Source organism: Colobus angolensis, unplaced genomic scaffold (assembly GCF_000951035.1).
Source record: "Colobus angolensis palliatus isolate OR3802 unplaced genomic scaffold, Cang.pa_1.0 Scaffold26, whole genome shotgun sequence".
NCBI lineage: Eukaryota > Metazoa > Chordata > Mammalia > Primates > Cercopithecidae > Colobus > Colobus angolensis.
The window spans coordinates 14,169,766-14,191,107 of NW_012115821.1; the positions used below are offsets into that span (position 1 = coordinate 14,169,766).

At 47.3% G+C, this 21,342-nt stretch overlaps 1 protein-coding gene across 6 annotated transcripts in view; it reads right to left on the minus strand.

The window, feature by feature from the left end:
• FLNB (filamin B, beta) overlaps positions 1-21,342 on the minus strand; it is a 179,109-nt gene that overhangs the window by 18,097 nt on the left and 139,670 nt on the right. For 2 of the 6 annotated variants that reach the window (XM_011947239.1, XM_011947241.1), the window contains 13 exons: positions 19,600-19,756; positions 18,212-18,401; positions 15,539-15,786; positions 12,797-12,835; positions 11,934-12,036; positions 11,067-11,207; positions 8,335-8,463; positions 7,400-7,573; positions 6,051-6,209; positions 5,564-5,767; positions 4,415-4,567; positions 4,190-4,312; positions 782-1,048 (listed from right to left, as the gene is read on the minus strand). In XM_011947239.1, coding sequence (XP_011802629.1) covers positions 782-1,048; positions 4,190-4,312; positions 4,415-4,567; positions 5,564-5,767; positions 6,051-6,209; positions 7,400-7,573; positions 8,335-8,463; positions 11,067-11,207; positions 11,934-12,036; positions 12,797-12,835; positions 15,539-15,786; positions 18,212-18,401; positions 19,600-19,756 — 2,087 coding nt within the window. Of the gene's footprint in view, positions 1-781; positions 1,049-4,189; positions 4,313-4,414; positions 4,568-5,563; positions 5,768-6,050; positions 6,210-7,399; positions 7,574-8,334; positions 8,464-11,066; positions 11,208-11,933; positions 12,037-12,763; positions 12,836-15,538; positions 15,787-18,211; positions 18,402-19,599; positions 19,757-21,342 lie in introns of all 6 variants that reach the window. The other 4 variants (XM_011947237.1, XM_011947236.1, XM_011947240.1 and 1 more) reach the window with 2 other exon arrangements.

Consider the following 21,342-nt stretch of genomic DNA (forward strand, 5'->3'; position numbering starts at 1 on the left):
AAAAAAAAAAAAAAAAAAAAAACAAACCTGCAGCGCTAGGTTTCATTTGTTGCTAGCCCTTTCCTTTCTCTCACCCCAAGGAGAAACCAAGCAAAGTCCATCATTGAAGTTTCCTAAGCATCACTAGTGATATCTAAATTCATAGGACATCTGGAGTACTCTGAAGACATCTTAACAGGCCGGGCGCAGTGGCTCATGCCTGTAATCCCAGCACTTTGGGAGGCCAAGGCAGGAGGGTCACGGGAGCCCAGGAGTTTAAGACCAGCCTGAGCAAGATAGTGGAACCTCATCTCTAACAAAAAAAGAAAGACAAAAATATTAAATAAAAATTTTTAAAAATGTGAACACACCCTAACCAAGCCAGAAAAACATGAGAATGTTCCATTTTTTCCCCACAGATCTTCCCACCAGCAGCAACCTTAGGAAAGGATGCTTACAGTCAGTTTTGTAGCTTTCTAGTGTGTTCCACAGCACATCAGCCCTGAAAGATGCTCTGGAAACAGTATTACTCTGCTCCCCAATTAGAGAGTCAGATATACACTAATAAGTTACAGGCTCCAAGGAGGCTCCCAGCAAGAAACTTGTTTGGCTTTACATGAGCAAAGCTTAGTCACAAAGTGTGCCAGATTTAGTCACAGATGCCTTGTTTTAAAGAATGCCCCTTAATGCCACCTATCAGAAGTCTTCTCTTTCAAACAGGGCAAAAAAGTATGTGGGTGTCCACACTGCCTGGGTTCAACTCATATTCTTCCCACGTGAAAATCCTGCCCGGAATGCTCACCTGGGACTCCCGCTTCTCCCCTCTCCAGGCCAGGGCCTCCTGCCCGCACCTTGTGGGCGCCTCCTTCACCAAGTGGCCCCACGGTGAACTGGAAGGGGCTGCCAGTGACGTGCTGCCCACGGTACTTGACGCTGACCGTGTGCACACCCATCTCCTGGGGCACAAACCGGACGCAGTGCGAGTTCTTCCCCATGGGCACAATCTCTGCCTCAGTCACACGGCCAGAGGGGCTGGTGACGTGGGCCGACATATCACTGCTGTTGATTTCTGAAAGAGGGAGGGAGGTTGGGGGGAGAGAAGAGGGTTAGGGCAAGGGCCTGAGATGGGGCAGGACATGCAGGGCAAGCAGCCGAGAGCAAGGTGTATGCAGCCCAGTGGACATGGGGTGCCCAGATTTCCTTCCCTTCAGGCTGGGTGCCTGCCCTCCTGTGGCCAGCATGGAGTGGGCAGGGACCTTCAGGCCACCCATGCTAGGGGCACTGAGACTTCTTGCCAAAGGTGACGTGGTCATCCATCATGCATAGATGGGCTCCTTTCCACAGGTAGGTAAGGGTAGAAAACAAGAGCCGTCATCCCTTACTGTCAAGAAGCTTTGGCATTTCTATTAGGCAACAAGACAAAGTTAGAGGAAAAGGTGAACATTCGTCAGTCCCAATGGCAAAAGGGAAACCATGCGTGAGCAAAGCTTTGAGCAAACCAAAGACCAGGGGCCATACTTTCAGAAAAGCAATGTCTCGGGTCATCAGCGCTAGGACACAAGACCACATCACTCTACGTGAGCTGCTCACGTCATGCCAACGACTATGCCTGTACTGCCGTGGTGAGGCCAGGTGGCCGCAGGCGGGGCACGGAGCACTGCCATCACCTAGAGCCAGTATGAAACTGCACCCTCCAGCCCCACAGGATCTGGGCAGAGCAGTTCATGACTCTGACCCCTGAGGACAGAAAAGGGAAGGGAGGTTGAAAAGAGGGTCACCCATGTTATGAACTGAATGTTTGTGTCCCTCCAAAATTCGAATATTGAAACCCTATCCCCAACAATGTGATGGGATTAAGAGGTGGGGCCTTGGGGAGGCAATTAGCATTAGATAAGGTCAGGAAAGTGGAATGACCCTGTGATGGGATCAGTGGCCTTATAAGTCTCAGACAGCTTGCTCCCTCTGCCCTCCAGTGTGTGATGATACAACGGAACGCTGTCGGTCTTCAGCCTGGAAGAGGGCCCTCGCCACAATCTGGCCGTGCTGGTACCTGATCTTGGACTTCCGGCCTCCACAACTGTGAGGCATACATTTCTGTTGGTTGCCACCTAGTTCATGTGATTTTGCTAAAGCAGCCCAAACTAATGACGATGCCCTGCAAAGCCTGGGTCTGGAGGACATCTGGTTAGTGAGCTGTCCTCCATTAAGGAGGAGGGGATCTCTGAGAGGATCATTTGGGTAATGTGGGGAAAACTGAGCCTCACCCAGAGTCATCTGGTACTAAGTAACTAAAAGAATAACAAAATGGCCACGAGTTGGAAGAGACTTAAGAGAAAGGGTAAACGTCCATGCTGCACAGATACTTGCTAGTTCCTCAAGAAACAAATAAACAAAGAACAGAACAGGTATTTTGCCAAATGAGAAATGTAAAGCAAATGAAAAGAAAACACAGTACACATCACTAGTAATTGAAGATATGAAACTGAATACTGGACACCATATTTTTCCATCAGGTTGGCCAAAGTGAGAAGAGACAGCCCCAGCGCTGGTGGGGGAGTACGCAGAAATGTGGAGGGCGGTCTGCCAAGGTGTGGCAGCGTCTGAAATGCACCAGCCCGGCCCACTCCTGGGCATCCAGCCCACAGCCTCAGCACAGGGTGGCAAATGTCAGAGCAGCCCTGATGATGGGAGCTGAGGCACAGAGATGAGTAACGAAGGCTGATGCATCTAGACATGAAATGGAATCTCTCTTCTTCTATGACCAACAGTTCCATTGAATGAAATGGCATTTTATCTGGGTCGTGAAAGAGATTATGTGGATGTCCATTTTTTGAGGTGGGAAGATGCCCACAAAAACAGTGGATGAGGAGTACACCGGTGTAACTGGAAAGTGAGCACACATGGCTGTGAGGACGGGGCAACCAGGGTCCAACTCTGCACCTAAAATGTGAACCAGGCTCTCTCTGGGAGGTGACACTTCCTTCCTCCACCTTGAGGCACATAAACTGTTTATGACCAGAAATGATCAGTACAGCTTTTTTTGTTATGAGAAAGTCTCGCTCTGTCGCCCAGGCTGGAGTGCAGTGGTGCAATCTCAGCTCACTGTAACCTCCGCCTCCCAGGTTCACGCAATTCGTGTGCCTCAGCCTCCTGAGTAGTTGGGATTACAGGTGCCTGCTGCCACGCCCTGCTAATTTTTGTATTTTTAGAAGAGATATGGTTTTGCCATGTTAGCCAGGCTGGTCTCAAACTCCTGACCTCAGGTGATCTGCCCGCCTCGGCCTCCCAAAGTGCTGGGATTACAGGAGTGAGCCACCACGCCCGGCCCAGTAAAGCTCTTCTTGGGTGATCATGTCTGAACTCTACGGTAATGAGGCTTTTGCCACATTCCCATGTGACCCAATGTTGATGTGACTACACAAGAAGAACCCGTTAACTAAAGCCAAGAAGGCGGAGTCGACAGCTCCCTGACGTTAGGAAGGATGGGAGGTGTAGTGTAGAAAGACAGCCCCCTCTCCAGAGCTTGCAACACAAGCTCCATCTGAAGACGATTTATATTTCCCTTCTCTGTAGAATTTGTGCAATTCCATAGGACATGTCAACTTCTGGGCAGAGGAGCCTCAAAACTTTCACTCACAATGACTTCTCTCTGGAAGGATTCTTTATAGAAAGAACTTGGGCCACATTTCAGACAGACGGTGTGACCTGTTGACTGGCTAATCGGGGCCCATGAGGAATGATTCACCGCCAAAGGGCTAGATGTGGCCCAGTGAGATCTGCAGCACAGCCCTCGTTCTAATTTCAGGAAGGAAAGAGAAATACTAGAAGGATGCCGCTGGGCTGCCACCTCTTAAATACTTCCAGACACTGGCATCGGCTGGGCCAGTTCTTTCACTGACATGATTCTGTTTGACAGATAGTAAATCTAAAAATCTAAAAGCATATCTACGCTTCCCCCATGTGACCCAATAAAGTTATTTTTATTTGGAATTGGAAAAAGGTAGCGAGGTAAACAGATTTATTATTCTTGGATGAGCCTCTGTGAAAATAAACATAGAAGAAAATTATGAAATGAAGTGAAATGAAAAGGTCAGCACAGCCGACTTGGATACTGTGTTCTAGGCCATGCCTAAATTTGGTTCCCAAAGGCACCCACTGCCCTGAGGGCTGGAGCCAAGGCTTCCCCACCCCACTAGTCCGCGACACCCACCTGGGATTTTCAGGTTCAGGTCACAAATGCTCCCGACAGTGGCCACAGACGGGGCCCGACTGGTGCGGGTGATGCTCTCTTTGACTCTTCCCTCCCCGCTGATCTTCACAGTAAATGGGCTCCCTGCAAGACCCAAGAAGGCTCCTGTGAGCAGCTCAGAGGCCAAAGCACAGCATTTACAGAAAACCCAAGCATCCCATCTGGAGGGGAATGGAATACACATACCAGGCACGTGCTCATCAGCAAATTTGGTGGAGACGATATAAACCCCAGGCACAGTGGGGAAGTAGGAGACTTTGCAGGTGCCGTCTTCCAGGTCCTCCGTCTGGATGTCTACTTTGCTGGGGCCTTCCACTGCCAAGGATATGCCACCATAACCTGCAACACAGGAGCCCCAGGCTGTTCTGACAGCAACTCCTCAGGAAGAGGGAGCCCGATGAATGGAGAAAGGACATCGACCCTTACGCTTCAGTCTATTTCTACATAGCAGAAAGAAAGCAATGGCGGCCTCATTTGCAGAGCCCAGAGCGGGATGAGTAGGTTAAGGGCCCTGAGAAGTCCCATAGTGAAATAACCTGCTGAACCTGGTTTTGACCACAGAACGCTTTCCTGAAGGGTATTTACTAATATCCCACAGATGATGTGCCCTGTGCAAACTGCTGGAGAGGACCTTCTGCCCTCAGGCTCCAAGAACTGCACATCCCACCTCAGGGGTTTATCCATAGCCAGACCTGAGATTCTGAATTTTTAAACAGCCCCTGGCTACCTCAACTAGGTCAGTAGATCTGAAGGTTTAACAGGGAGTATCTCCCAACCAGGACCAGAAATTCTCCAGCCCTCTCCCCTGGGTTAGAATTTGTCTAGAATTCACCAGTGTGGCCATGCCTCAAGAAAGCAGATGACTGGACGCACTGGGGTGTGGCGAGCTTGGAAGAGACACAATCTAACTCAAACCATCTCAAAAAAAGAACAGAAAGAGATGCCTCATTTCCACAAAAGCTCTGCTCAGATGACCATGGTCTTGGCCAGCCAACCCAACATTCTTTGCTTGGAGAGACGCTGGGAAGCTGAGAACAAGGGTGGAAGAACAGATGAGAAAACAGGGGTTTGCGAGGTGTTGTGGCTCTGGGTTCAGATCCTAGGGCAGAGGGGGCTCTAAGCCCTGCGAGCCTCAGTTTCATCATCTAAAAAACAAAGACAATCCTATTTTTGCCAATGGTCATGAGGCGTAAAAGACAATGCAGGCAGAAGGACCTACAGCTTGAAGGATGCTCAGGAAGGAAAAGGAGTTGATAGGATGAAAAGATGATACTGATTCAGCAAAATAAGTCTGTTCCCACAAGCTCTGGGCCTCTCCCTTCGGACCACACAGACCTGCATCTCTTGTGTCCACGATGAAGTCAGACATCTCGAAAGTCCGGCCTTCTGACAGGCCGCGGCCATACACTTTGGCTCGGCGGGCGTCACCGATCTCAGACTGGACCACCATGATGGACACGGGACTGTTGGCCACGTGGTTGCCGTTTTTCTTGATACTGACCAGGTGTTCGCCCACTTCCCGGGGGATGAAGGAAATGCCTGGGCCAGAACACAGATTGAGGTTTGTAAGGGGATGGCGGAAAGGAAGCAGGAGAGACACACTCTCAGAAATAGAAATATAACCTTTTTCCTGACATCCAACAACCCCGAGTGTCGATATCACAATGCACAAATACACTTGGGCATTTATTGTGCGTGTGACCCAGCAGGTTTATCACATCAGACTCCATTGTGCTACCAATTTCCCAAGAAAGAACTGCAAGAGTCCCCATCTCCCACCCAAGATGTCCTGGCTCCAGCCAGGAAGGGTAGCCTAGCTCACCAATGTGGTTGTTGGGCAGCCTCTTCAGGAGACAGGGCTCATCTCGGCCAGATGGGGCCTTAATGCTGGCCGTCAGGCTGCTGAGGTCAGTCTCACTGATGTCAAGCAGGAAGTCAGCGGCCGAGCCCAACTTCACCTGGGAGCACCGCCTGCTGTCATCTGGGAAACATTCCCCCAAAAAGGACTCCCGTTACATGTGGTCATCCCGGCTTCCCAGAGCTGCCATGCCATATGCCGTTCACGGATGAACAGGCAAGAACTAATCACATGAAGTTAAGTGAAAAAAAATGAGCCTTGAACACTGAGTAGACCCAACCAATGAAGAATGATGGGATTCATGCCTGCTTGCAGCAAAGACAAGGAGCTGGCAGGACCCGGAGACTTGAGTCCTCATGGACCACCTTTTAAAGGAATCTTTGGGCCAGGTGCCTAATCCCAACACTTTGAGAGACCGAGGCAGATGAATCACTTGAGGTCAGGAGTCCAAGACCAGCCTGACCAACATGGTGAAACTTCATCTCTATTAAAAATACAAAAATAAGCTGGGTGTGGTGGTGGGTGCTGTAATCCCAGCTATTCGGGAGGCTGAGGCAGGAGAATTGCTTGAACCTAGGAGGTGGAGGTTGCAGTGAGCCAAATTTGCACCATGAACTCCATCCTGGGTGACAGAGCAAGACTCCGTCTCAAAAAAAAAAAAAAATATAGGAATCTTTGGTAGTTGAAGGGACCTCGCACCTGCCTGGCATGGCTGTGGGCATTTCTAGGTAAACAATGACCACATTCCACAGAGTACTACTGGCTGTTTCGCAGACAGGTCTAAACACGGCGGGCACACGGGCTCTGCCTTGTGCATTTTCCTTATAACCCACTGAAAGCATAACCTGAACACAGCAAGGTGAGGAGCATGGGCTTTGGAGTTTGATAACCTGGATCTGTTTACTCATATGTGAACTTGGCTACACCAAGCCTCAGTTTTCCCATCTGTAAAAGGGATAGCAGAAAATTTATCTAGTAGTGACGCTGAAGGGCATCTCTGAGTTCATGCACTATTGCGGTCAGTATGATTTGAATACTCCATCTGAGAGCTTTCTCTTTGCACACTACAGTAACACTGGCACAATAAAAGTGTGCTCCAAATACTAGCTCTTGCTTTTTCCTGGATTATCAGCAAGGGAAGAATTTAGCCAATCCAAGATTGGATTCCACCCCCTGCTCCTCCTCAATGAGTCTCTGTGAAACCTAAACTCAAAGAGATGTCTAGCCTGCCGCCTGTGGTCTGATAAGGAGGGTGGCAGTCAGGGGCAGCCACGCTTCCCATGAGGAAGCCCCCAGAAGCCAGACAACCCTACCTGTGATCTTGGCTGTGAAGGGGCTGCCAGGGATGTGCTTGTCATTGTACTTGACCAGAATGCTGTAGTCGCCTGGCAGAGTGGGCAGGTAGGTCACCGTGCATGTCCCATCTTTATTGTCAATGCAGCTGATTTCTGCTTTTGAGGGGCCCTCAATAGCCAAGTCCAGACCACCTACAAGTGGGAACAAGGATGCAGGGGCGTTAGGGAGAGAGTTTCCTTGTTTTAAGAGTTTCCTTGTAACAACTCATCCAGGGAAGCCCTGATGCTGGGGACAACGGACTGATGCACTCCACGTGAGCTGTGGGCAAAGGGACATCTGTCAGAACAAAGCACTCCATGTGGTAAAAACATCCACTGAGAAGAAACCCCAAATGTCTGAGTTCTTCACTGCAAGTAACCCTGGAACTGTCTCTACTCTCAGGATGCATGGGATGAGAAAAGGAAGGAGCCGTGCATGTCAATTTCACATAAGAGACAGTGGGTGGTGGAGGGCAGAGGTGTATTGTCCCTTTCTATCAGGCACTGGCTGCCATCATGGAAATCCCATTAGAACCACAGATTTGGGAGTCTCCATGAATACCATGTGAATGGGCACACAGCTTTATCAAAAAGAGCCACTCAGTAAGTCATGTGGTCTTGTGGATACATGTGCAAAAAGGACAAAAACATCACCAACCAAAACATACTTAAATTCCAGACAAGTCACATAAAGTATTTCATAGCATAAATCTGATTTCAATTAGAACACAAAGGACTTCAAAAATGTCTTTCTGGGTAGAAGACAAAGCAGCTCTACAGATTTATATAAGAGAAAAGACAAGACAAATACTACCATTCAATTGTCTCACTTTTAAAAGCCACCCTAGAACCGTGTCCACTTGACCCTCCGAATGGACGGCTGGAGGCATCTAAACACATGAACCACACAATACCTTCTCCTGCATCCTCCGTGACGATGGTGAAGGTGGCAGTTTTGTTGGCCACTCCATACACGAGGCCTGGACCATATGCAGAAACGCTTCCGCTGTTGGGGTAGTTCACATAGAACTGGAGTGGGCTCTCTGGGTTTACAAAGGACACAAACAAAATTGGTGCTCATGAAGGGGTGAATGAAGACCTTGGACAACTGGCATCTTAACACTCACCTCTCTACAGGTCTGGTGCCTCCTAAGCAGAGGCAGAGACAGAAAGAGATGCAGAGACAGAAAGAGATGCAGATGCACCTCCTGTCCCCCGCCATCCTAGGACATCCGAGAGGGTCTACAACAGTATTATTCCTTCAATCACAACATAAGAAAAACAATCCTGGAGGCTGCCCCAGATGAGGAAGGGGGCTAAGGTAAGGCAATCCAGCCCAACTGATAAATAAGGAAGAAACTCTTGCACTGGGTGGTGAAAGGACCCATGGCTAGATGGAAGGTAAGTGGAAAGGGCTTCTGGAAGGCCATTTGCCCATGCCATTCAAACTGTAAGGAATCAACCCCACAGTGGTCTTTCCCACCCACCCCGACTGCTAGCCCTATGTAAGCACTTTCATTTCTGCAGTGTTCAGGTGCACATCAGGAAAAGACCTAAGTGTTCACAACAGGGGACTGGTTAAATAAATGCTGATCTACTCATGGGCCATTAAAAAGAGTGAGGAAGACCCATGTTTACTAACTTGAGAAATTATCCATAAGATGATGCATTAAAAAGAAAAAAAGCAAGTTGCTATAAACTACGGATCACAAGGTCAGGAGATTGAGACCATCCTGGCTAACACAGTGAAACCCCATCTCTACTAAAAAATACAAAAAAACTAGCCGGGCGAGGTGGCGGGCGCCTGTAGTCCCAGCTACTTGGGAGGCTGAGGCAGGAGAATGGCGTAAACCGGGGAGGCGGAGCTTGCAATGAGCTGAGGTCGGGCCACTGCACTCCAGCCTGGGTGCAGAGTGTGACTCCATCTCAAAAAAAAAAAAAAAAAAAATATGAATACCATTACGCTACTCCTTTAAAAACAAAATAGAACAAAACTATATGTATGTTTGTAGATACAGAGAGAAACATCTAAAAAGATACACAACTTGCACCAGCAGCAGAAATGGATGGCAGATGTGAGAAACATTTTTTCCTCTCTCTCCATCTGCCGCTTTAGAATATTTAAATAGAAGTAGATAATACATTTTTGCTTTAAACCAATATTACATACAGGCAACTAAAGCAAATGCCAATCTCAGAGAAATATTTGCAACTCCTACCACAAAGGGCTAATCTCTCCAATGTTTAAATTGCTCTTAGAAACTATATGACAAAGGCCAATAACCAAATAGAAAAACAGGCCGTGGATCCAAACGTTCAGTTCACAGAAAAAGAAATACAAATAGACATATGGAAAGCTGTGTGGTCTCATTCACAAGAGAAATACAAATAAAGCAACACTGAGATTCTGTTTCTTTCCAACCATCAGGCTGGCAAAGATCCAAAAATGTGATAGTATATTTTACTGGCAAATTTTGTGGAAAAGAAGGTGCTCTCCTCCATGGCTGGAGGGTGTGTGAACTGCAACAGCCCCTCTGAAGGGCAATTTGGCAAGATCTGTCAAAATCGTAGATGCCTGCACTGGGGCCCCAGCAATGCCTCCTCTGGTAACTAAATCTCACAGATACATCTTCACGAGTGTGAAGTGACTAGGGGAAAAGTCGATTTGCTGCAGCAAGACTGGGGACAGCAACGGCAGGAAGAACCAAAACGCCCTCCAACAGGGAAATGGTCAAATATGTAATGATTCGTCCACATGAGGGAAGGCTGGAAAGACACTCTCTTATATATCTGTATTTCTATTTGCATGGAGAGTCTTAAAAATACTCTGAAATTGGCCAGGCGTGGCGGCTCATGCCTGTTATCCCAACGCTTTAGGAGACCAAGGCGGGAGGAATGCTTGAGGACAGGAGTTCGAGACCAACCTGGTGATCTCACCATAGTAAGATCCTATCTCTGCACACAAACACACTCACACAAAATAAAACCCTAAAACTCTGAAGTTGAACATAAAAAAATTTATGATAGTCTGGTTCAAGGAGCGGGCAGACGGAGGATATAGGTGGGAAGGAAACCTTTCTCCATATCATTTTTATTTTTGAACCATGAGAATGTGTTACCTATTCAAAATACTAAATTAAAAAACAAATATTTAAACAACTACAAAAAGAAAGAAAGAGTGAACCAGTGACACTGTGCTGGTTGGTGGCCCATGGAACTTGGGCCAGATTCCCTTGGAACTTGGGCTGCTGGTCCTCTTCTTCCGCCTCTGACCCCGCCCCAAGTCCCCAGGCCACACAGGGCTCTGCAGGCCAGGGTGGAAAGTCCCTCACTGTGCCTCACATTTTTCTCCCAGCTTGCCCTCTGGCCACACTCGGCATAGTGACAAAGATATAGTGACAAAGATAAACAACCACAGACCCAAAGGCCTGCACTGCAACCCAAGACACTGAGCTACATCATCCCTTCTAGAAATCAGCTGGACCTGCTAGGGTCCCAGGCTGTTTGGTTTTGCAGAGTTGCCAATGCTACATTCCCCAGCCTGCTGCCAAAAGCCACTCCCTGCACAGCAGCTGAGGAGCGTCTGTATGCTGCCCAGATGCCCCTGAATGGTGGAGCCCTGCTGGGCCTGCTCAGCTCAACTTACCAGGGATGTGGCTGCCCATGTATTTGATGTGCATCTCGTGGAGCCCAACTTCAGTGGGGGCGTATCTAACAGTCACCGTGCCGTCCTTGTTGTCCACAATCTCAGGTGTGGCCGTCTTCCCAGAAGGCATGTGGACCTCCCCTACGGAGCACAGGGAGACGGTGCAATGAGCCCACCAGCGACCTTCCCCAGAGAAGCAGAGCCCGAGGCACAGATGTATTCAAAATAAAGGTTTCCAGACCCAAGGACATTCATTGCTGCCTAAAACACTCAAGTCCCACAATGGGAAAGACCATTTGCTCTTTTCTTCTTTTTTTTCCAGTTCCATTTGACTTCCACAAAATCCAGCAGACAACTCTTAAAGAGTTTTTTACAACCGGCAAAATCAAGCTCAGAAAGGACTTGAGAAGACCACGAAACCAGCTGGATACAGCTGGACAGGTGGAGCATCAAACCAAAGAGAAGCAGGCATTGAAAAGCGGCTGAGGGGAGAAAGGAACTCCTGTATGACAGACTCAGTGTCAAAGTCGCATCTGGAAAAGTCAAAGAAGAGAAGGCAGGGAAAAGGGGCAAACAGGAACCCAACAGTCATGAGGTATCTAAACACAGCAGTTCTTAACCTAGAGAGAATCATGGGCCCGCTCAAGAAAGTAATGCAAGTTGTCAGTGAGTCACTTCTTCAGAGAAACACATGTGGCACATTCTGTAGTTTCAGGAGCCCCATGGCCCAACACCCGAGACCAAGAACTCATGACCCTGGGTTAAGGAGCCCGGGTCTAGGGGACAGTGGACACACCTCCCCGGCACCATTCTGGGAAGCTCATGAGAGCAAGTGAGAATGAGACAGCCTTCACGGCAAGTGCTTACCAGTGATTTCTCCTTTCCTGACAGCAAACGGAATGACCAGGTCAAAAGGCTTAAATCCCAGGCCGTTCATGTCACTCACTGGGACATAGGCCTCTTCGGTCACCTAAAAACAGAAGGCAGTGGTCACTAGGTAAAGCAGACAACAGCGGGAGCTGGTGAAGCTACAGGGGGTAGAGCTGCTGGGAATTCTGCAAGCCAGTGAGGCCGGGATTTGGGAATGTGGCTGCCCATTGTAGTATGGGCTTTGTCTAAGTGGCTCCAGACCCAGGGTAGAACCTGAGGGACTGGAGAAGTCATGCTGACCAACTGTTAGCAATCACTCAGGAGTCTGTCTGTAAAATTCCCAGCAGCGCCCACGGGAAAGTGGAAAAGTGAGAGACAGCAATGTCTATGAGTCCCAAGAGGCTCCATCTGGAAAGGTTTAGTTGCTTGTGGCCTGGAAAAGAAGGTGCATTTTAAGTGGCAGAGAGTAGCAGTGGGTGGCTTTCCCCCTGAACAGAAACTGAATGTGCAAGTGGCGGCTTTGAGAGGCAGCAGCAGGGCTGCAGACAGCTGTCTGTCTTTCTCTTTAAACACGGAGACAAACTACACCGAGCGTGATCACAGACACGACGGCTGGCGATTTGTGGAGCACGGATGGTGACGCGAAGGTGATCTTATTACAGAAAAAGCAGGGATCATCGTGATGGGCTGATCAGTGAGGGGCACACCAATGACCAATGACCAGGACACCCACAGGGCTTAAGCAATCCCAGAAGCAGATGGCAGATTTTCTGAAATGAAGGCTGAGTAAACACAGAAACACAAAAAGGAAAAAACCAAAATTGTACCCAGGGCCTGAATCCAGGGGGACATGCATTTACCGGTGCCTCCTCCACGGCTGTGACTTCCCCATCTGTGGCCTGGTCAGTGGCAAATGGAGATTAGTTGGGAACCATACTGGAAGGATACACTCAGTAGACTCTACCACCACAGAGCTGCTTCCCCCACTGCTCCATCTTGAACCGCAGTGAGCTGCTCGCTCTAGCGAAGGACACTTTCTTACTGCCCTTTCGGAAAGCAAGTTGGTGTCCTCTCTTCAACTGTCAGATGTGCATGCCCTGTGAGCCCACAACCCCACTTCTGGCAAGCAGACCTACGCTGGCGAGAGGCTCCATAGGTAACTGATGTGTGTAAGGACCTTGACTGGCGCCATCTGTGGTCGTGCAAAACTAAAGCAACCTAACGTCCATCTGGAAGGGGTTGGGTCAAATAAATTCTGGTGAGTCTGTCCAGTGGAACACAGCAGTCAGGTCCAATGAATCAATATGTAAGGGTATCTATGGCACAGTGAGGGAAGGAAGCAAGGTGCAAAATGTACAGTGTGACTCCAGGCATGAAACTGAGGTGTGTGAAGTGTAAGCAGGTAAAAACTAACACGAGGCATCTCTGCAGCATAGAATCAGGAAAAAGGTCTTTTTTTACTTGATAAATGTCTACTGTGGTTAATTATTTAATTTTTTTTGAGGCAGAGTTTTGCTCTGTCATCCAAGCTGGAGTGCAGTGGCGCAATCTCAGCTTATTACAGCCTCAACCTTCTGGGCTCAGGCGACCCTCTCACGTCAGCCTCCTGAGTAGTTGGGACTAGAGGTACGCACCACACTAGGCTAATTTTTTTTTTTTTTTGGTAGAGATGGGGGTCTCACTGTGTCACCCAGGCTGGTCTTAAACTCCTGGGCTCCAGCAATCCTCTCACCTTGGCCTCCCAAAGTGCTGAGATTTCAGACGTGAGCCACCATGCTCAGCAGTTAATGTTTTTAAAGTTTTTTATAAATTCATTTTCAACAAATCTTAGATTTAATGCTCCTGGCTGGGCGCGATGGCTCACGCGGTGTGGGTCTCCTTGAGACATTTGCTATGCCTGCAGTGCTGGTCAGTGTCCTTTTTGGCCTCAAACTTATAAAGAGAAGCAGGGAATCTACCCAACCAAAGCCAATGAACAGTCAGTCAGTCCATCCAGTTAAGATTCTCTCCCTGGAATGACAGAATAAAGACCCAAACCAGGTACTATAGGTACTGTGGGTGATCATCCCTTTCTGCCTTCAGCAGTGGTCAGGGGGCAGTGGGTAAACACAAAATATTCTTGCTTTGTGTGTATTCAGGGGCTAGGAGACACTTATTCTTACTGAGTTTGGAAGCCTCCACTTCTGCAACAAGGGTCCTCAATTTTTTTACTCTGACTTTCTCACTTAGACCTTCCCAATATGGTCTTCTCTTACCCCCAACTCATCGCACCAGCAGGCCCATGACCAGTGCTCGGTGGTTGGCTGCTTTTCCCTCCTACCTAATTCTAACCAACCAGATAAAACCCAGTATGGGCTAAAAACAGATTCTGAAGACTACAATTGGTACCCTTCTCTGTGAATAACGACATCAACTTCCCAGCTGTATTTCCTTCTTCCTACAGAAGAAAAACACTCTTAAATGAACAATGTCAAAAGTTGACAAGTGTTTACATACTTGAGACATAAAAGAGCCTCCAGATCTCTGGCACGCTGTTTACGGATAAACAAACATCGATGGAAGGGAACAAAGCTATGACAGAGTATAGACTGTTTGGAAGAAAGTCCCTGAGCTTCTGTTTGGAAAGGAGTCGTCATGCACCTCTCCATTACTGCACAAAATGAAATAATTAGAAGGTGCTTTGTAGGCTGTGCACAAGGCCAAGTCATTAAAAGCATGAAGGGCCTATGAACCTTGTGGTCAAGTGCGGCTGCTGATGGCAGTATCAAAGGACACCAGTGAGGGTGACAGCATGGTACTTGGTTTCTGTCTAGACCAAGCACGCTTCATTTGTAAAAAAAAAAAAAAAAAAGCCCAACGATGCTTGGTTTTGAGGGTTTAGTGAGGTAATGCCCCTGAGGTTTCTAATCCCTTTCCTGGTTGAAGAATATTCAGAGGAAGATCCATTATGCAATAACAAAAATAAATATTCAGAGGAAGATCTATAAGTCACTCAGAATTGAAAATGAAAGACCTTGGTCATTCACTAACCCAGATGTTTGCATAATGGTTTCCTCCTTTTATTCCAGATGTTCCTAGCTGCAAAAGACAAGGTATTTCCCCCTCATACGTCAAGTGTGAATCTTTCCAAAACACAAGTGGAGGTACTTCGATTCCTGGGATATCAGAGTCAAGTCTCCAAACAAAACAGCATCAGGAAGCTCTCTCCTCCAGCCATGGAGAATGGCCATGAAGATGGAAGAAGGAAGAGCCGGCAGGTTAAAAACCTGTCATGTTTTATGTAGAAACATTTTCATAAAGGTGTGTTTTTCTGAGGAGTTATCTTTCAAAACGCCTCAGCTTAGGCCAGGATACTGCCCAAGTCCCTTATTATAATAGACACCTTGGTGGCCAGTAAGATTCCCTAAAAACCCTTAGAGCCAAAGGGTTTCTGAGTTTCTAGAGATTACTCTGGGACTCTACAAGGTCATGACTGCTTAACGAAATTTTTTTCCAAATGGAAAAAAAAAGTGGAAGAGGATATCCTGGTCAAGGTTCAACAAATGGCAGCTGTTACAGTTTCCACCAATAACAGCATGCTCTGGAGAAGGAATTTCCCTTACCATGACGGTGAAGGGGCTGTTAGGAATATCAACACCACCGAAGCGCACATAGATCACATATGTGCCTGGCTTGGCAGCTGTGTAGAAGATGTCATAGGTTCCATCTTCATTCTCGATGACATCGGCCTCGGCCTCAGTGCCATCTGGGGTCAGAACCGTGCAGGTTACTTTCCCCTTCCCGGCAGTCTTGGCATCAACCACAAAGCCTACTTCTTCGCCAGTTTTCACAGTGGAGGCGATTCCAGGACCTGGAGAAGAGTTCAGGGGAAGAGAATGGAAGTATGGACACACGTCCTGGAGGCCCAAGAACAAATCACACCCATCCATGCTGTCTGTGCCTGTAAATGTTAGGCCTTCAACTGCTGCCATTCAGAGGGATATCCCAAAGATCCCCCAATTAGGTGTTGCTCAAAGGGTTACTTCATCAATTACTTACTAAATAAGGAGCATCTGTAAGCTCTGAGTGTTGACTCAAGGTCAGCCTGGGTTTGCCAGCATTTAAAGGTATGGCAATGGAAGGTCACCTTTCAACATATTGGGCATTTTCTTAAGTGCCAGGTACACATAAAGGTGGGTAAGACACAGTCCCTGCTCTCAAGATGCTAACAGGGCCAGGCACCAAGAATGACAGCTCCAACTGCAGTGGAAATACTGAAGAGGAACTAAGTTATAGAAAAAATAACACACTGTTCCCAGGGAAGTGTCTGGCAGCATATCTAGGCAAAGGTTCTAAGAATTTATATACCAGGGTTGCCACACTGACAAAGGGCTTCCTAAAGAAAGGAAACATGGCTGAACCCGGAAGGATGGGTTCTGTTAGCTAAGGGATACTTGCAACCTCTCCCCAGTGACCAGTCTCTTTCTGATTTCTGGCACCCCTTTACACAGGATCCATACATCAGGAAACGCAGAACAGCATGAACTAAAAGCACATTGGCAAATATGAGCCAAGTGCATAGGAGTAACAGGGAGGGTGGCCAGAACAGTTTGTTCAGGGAGTAGTGGAAGAGAAGACTGGAGTCAATCTGTGGAAGGCACTGAATGACAGACCCTTGGTTTAGCCAAGGCAAAGGTGTAGCCAAAAGGCAAGTATTCAGCTCAGGATTCTGCACAAGCTGGGGTAGGAAATAGGGCCTGGAAGGCAATAGGGAAGTCCCCATCCAACATTAACATCAATTAGTAAATTAGCCATCAATTAGTGAAGATGATCTGGTTGTCGCTGGCAGCTGCATAGACCTAGGAGGTGGTGGACTGGCCAGCATTCCAAAATTTCCCCATTTTTTGCCATGAGTGAGCCAAAAAGGGCCACACTGAGCAACTCACAACCTTGCTGTGAAAGCCCAGATTTTCTCCATTCAAAAAAAGATGGGCTATGAGAGAAACAGAACACATCAAGGGTAGTCCTGTGTTTAGTCTACTTATTTAAAAAGAAGTAAATCTGTCTCATTTTAGAGATGGGGATTCATGTTTTAAAATCTGCTTGAGCAGCAGCACTGAGCTGTCCAAGGGCTGTTCTTAAAAACTGAAAGGCCGTGGCCGGGCGCGGTGGCTCAAGCCTGTAATCCCAGCACTTTGGGAGGCCGAGACGGGCGGATCACGAGGTCAGGAGATCGAGACCATCCTGGCTAACACGGTGAAACCCCGTCTCTACTAAAAATACAAAAAAACTAGCCGGGCGAGGTGGCGGGCGCCTGTAGTCCCAGCTACTCCGGAGGCTGAGGCAGGAGAATGGCGTAAACCCGGGAGGCAGAGCTTGCAGTGAGCTGAGATCCGGCCACTGCACTCCCGTCTGGGCGACAGAGCGAGACTCCGCCTCAAAAAAAAAAAACTGAAAGGCCGTTCAGGCACGGTGGCTCACACCTGTAACCCCAGTACTTTGGGAGGCCGAGGAGGGCGGATCACTTGAGGCTAGGAGTTCGAGACCAGCCTGGCCAATTACAGTGAAACCCTGTCTCCACTAAAAATACAAACCTTAGCCGGGCATGGTGGTGGGCACCTGTGGTCCCAGCTACTCAGGAGGCTAAGGCTGCAGTGAGCTGAGATTGCGTCACTGCACTCCAGCCTGGGCAACAGAGCAAGACTCCATCTCAAAAAAAAAAGAAAAGAAAGGCCTGTGACAGTCAATAGTTGTGTCTTAGAAACTGAAGGAAGGAGGAGGGAAAAAAAAAAGAAAGAAACTGTGATGCTCAAATATTCATGGAGAATTCCTGAGAGGTTTACACATGCATGACGAAAAAAACCTAGATCCTTAAATGTGTTTCTCTAATGCTGACCTGAAATGCTCTTGAATGAATGCTGAGTAACTATCTACTCATAAAAGGCAGAAATTTGTTGCTTTTCATGGGAGCCGCCATCAGAGTTGGGTTCTCAACACTTCAAAAGCATATAATAATAGTTATCATGTACCTGGCACCGTGCTAAGCACTTTTCATGCCTGACCTCATCTAATCTTTGCAATAACCCTGTACAACAGTCTCTGTTCCTTAGAAGAGCTTCTTGGATCTAAATGTTCTCCAAATATAAATGAAGAGCTTCAATCTATGTCAAACTGAAGTTCAGTGAGGTCGAGCAACGTGCCCAGATCATGTAGCTTGTAAATCACAGAGAAGGGCTATAGCCCAGCTTTCTGATTGCAAAGCCTGTGCTCCTGACCTTGAGATGCTCTGTACTCACCCGTGGCCAGGCACTTGCTGGCATCACCCGTCTGTGTGGCTCGGATGCGATAAGGAGAAAGTGGGATGTCGTCACCCCCATAGGTGACCCCAATCATATAGCGCCCAGTCTTGTCAGGGATGTAGGTGACAGCATATGTGCCATCTTTATTGTCATGGACAATGGCTCTTTTGGGTTTTCCTTCTTGGTCCTGTGGATCATACAGAAATGCTATTTAGGATGTTGTTAAGATGTAGAAAACATTCACGGAAAACCTTGACATATTTTCCTATTAGTGCCTCTAGTGGAGAGACAGAATGGATGGCTTAATACAATCTAGTTTTGTTTTGTTTTTTGGTAGGGAGAGTAGAGGGTCACAGATCCCTTTAACACCATGACAGACACGGCCAATTTTTAGTAACTTTGTTGTCAGGTGAACCAGGAGTGTTTTAGCTCGAAATCCTCTGAAATGTAGGGAGGGGAGGAGGCAGAGGCTTCTGCTTGCACACCACCGCATCCAGTCTCCCTTTTCTCTTTATTAATAGGACTGTAACTCTTAGCTAGGTGCACTGCTCCCAGAAGATGGGACTCCACTTCCTAGCATCCTTGCCACTAGGTAATGTGACTTGTGGCCAACCCCCGACAAATCAGAAGGGAATGGAAGTCTATGATGGGTTTTTGGCAGGGCTGCTTAAGAGAGCCAACTGAGCTGAGAGGACCCCTTTTTCCCTTCTTTCTTCCTTCTTCTGGCCTGCCATGTGGATGTGATGGCCAGAGCACTGGCAGCCTTGTGGTCCAAGAGGAGACCTTAAGGATAGAAGTCACATGCTAGGTAGAGGAGCAGAGAAATGGAGCCGACTTCCTTGGTGAGGTGCAGGGCACCCAGGTGGCTTAACCTGGGCTTCCTTAACAAGAGAGAATAATCTCATTTATTTCAGTCACTCTTATTTTAAGGTTTACTGCGGTATGCAGCATAACTTAGTCTTAACTGATCCAAAGAGTAATTTAAAACATTTAAAAATAAAAACATAGGGGACCGGCACAGTGTCTCATGCCTGTAATCCCAGCACTTTGGGAGGCTGCAGCAGGCTGATTGCTTGAGCCCAGGAAAGTTCAAGACCAGACTGGGCAACATGGTGAAACCCCATCTTAAAAAAAACAAAAATAAAAACATAGGAAAAGATGTAGTAAAAAAAATATGAAAATTCACCAAAAAGTGGTTCTTGGAGCTACACCCTCAAATCTCTCAGGCGAGCTGCTTATGCTTCTGCACATTTACTGACTCTTTGGTGGGAAAATCTAACAAACAACTTGCACAGAAATCGGTTATTGAAACCCTTGTTCTTAAATCTGGCCTGGAAATTAAGTCTTAGGATTAAGGTTTGGCTCAAAAAATAACTCCAAGTTACCGTTATTTGAACAGCAAGCAGGCCTTCCCCGGCATCTCGGGCATCGATTGCAAAGTCCACAGGTAGACTGGCAGGCACACCATAGGAACTAAGGCCGGGGCCACTGGCGGTCACTTTGCTGGCATCATATGTGGGAAGGACCTTGACCTTGAAGGGACTTGATAGACACACACACACCCCCTAGTCAGTAAAGATACGCGTCAACCCAGCTGCATCTGACTTTTCTTACACATGAGTGGGATGGAAAAGGGGGTTTCTACAGCAGATAAGATAGTGAGTTAGTCAAGGTGCCTAAGTCCAGCAGAAATTTACAACTATGAGGTAGTAACCATTACATGACAGACTGGTTTTGCCCTGAGTGTGTTCCAAGGCAGCGGTCCCCAACCTTTTTGGCACTAGGGACTGGTTTTGTGGAAGACCAGGGGGCGTGGTGGGGGAATGCTTTCGGGATAAAACTGTTGCACCTCAGATCATCAGCCATTAGTAAGATTCTCATAAGAAGCGCACAATCTAGATCCTTCTCATGTACAGTTCACAATAGGGTTCACGAGAATCTAATGCAGCCGCCGCTGATCTGACAGGAGGCAGAGCTCAGGCGGTTATGACTGCTCACCCATCACTGTGCGGCCCAATTCCTAACATGCCATGCACCCGTACCAGTTCACGCTCCAAGGGTTGGGGACCTCTGTTTCAAGGGATGCAAACAGTTTGGGGAGGAAGAGCTCACAAACTAGTTTGGGAAATACAGGGTTAAACACGTTTAGCCCACGTTTGTTATGCTAAGATGATGGTCACCAAATGGAAAGAATATTGGAACTTCATTTTAATATTTATATCTCATCTTATTCTATATTCTGTATCTATAATTATTCTATATTTAGTATGCTTCATATGGTACATGGTATATTAGTAAAAGAATATACAAATGTCATTTATAAATTACACACTTTGACATAGAGCTAATATGCTTATCTCTATATAAAATATGTGTTAGGGGATATGGGTGAAAGTTTTTCATCTTAAGGGGCATGATTTTTTAAAGAAAGAAAAGAAAACACTTAGAGATTGTTCCAAGAAGTGAAGAGCTTATGTAACATTTTTTAAAAATTAATATCAACAAGGAAGAAAGTTTCTACATAAAACCTTCTGGAAATGCTTTTATCAAGCAAACCCTGAGGTAAAGACCTTTGTCCTGTCCCAAAACACCAAAAGGAAACCTCTAATAAACTAATAAATTCCTAATTTTTTCAATGATTCTCTACTACTACTACTACTACTACTACTACTACTACTACTACTAGTGGCTTTTTTTTTTTTTTAAAGAGATGTCAGGGGAGGGTCTATGTTGCCCAGGCTGGCCTCAAACTCTTGGGCTCAAGTGATCCTCCCAGTTCAGTCTCCCAAGTAGCTGGGATTACAGGTGAATCCCACCACACCTGATTAGAATTTCCAACTTCTTAATTTCAGCTTACCTTTAAACTAAAGATGTCTGAAAGGAGTTGGGGGAGCGAGAGAGCAGGAGCCACAAATATCAAAGCTAGTGTGTGGTGACAAGTTGCAGGTTCTATGTAACACTTGCTGCCTCCATGGATGGGTGGATGGATTGATGGAGGAATGGATGGGTGGATGGAGGGAATGAGGGAGGAACGGATGGGTGGATGGACTGATGGAGGAATGGATGGGTGGATTGATGGAATGATTAAAGAATGGATGGATGGATGGATGGATGGACTGATGGAGGAA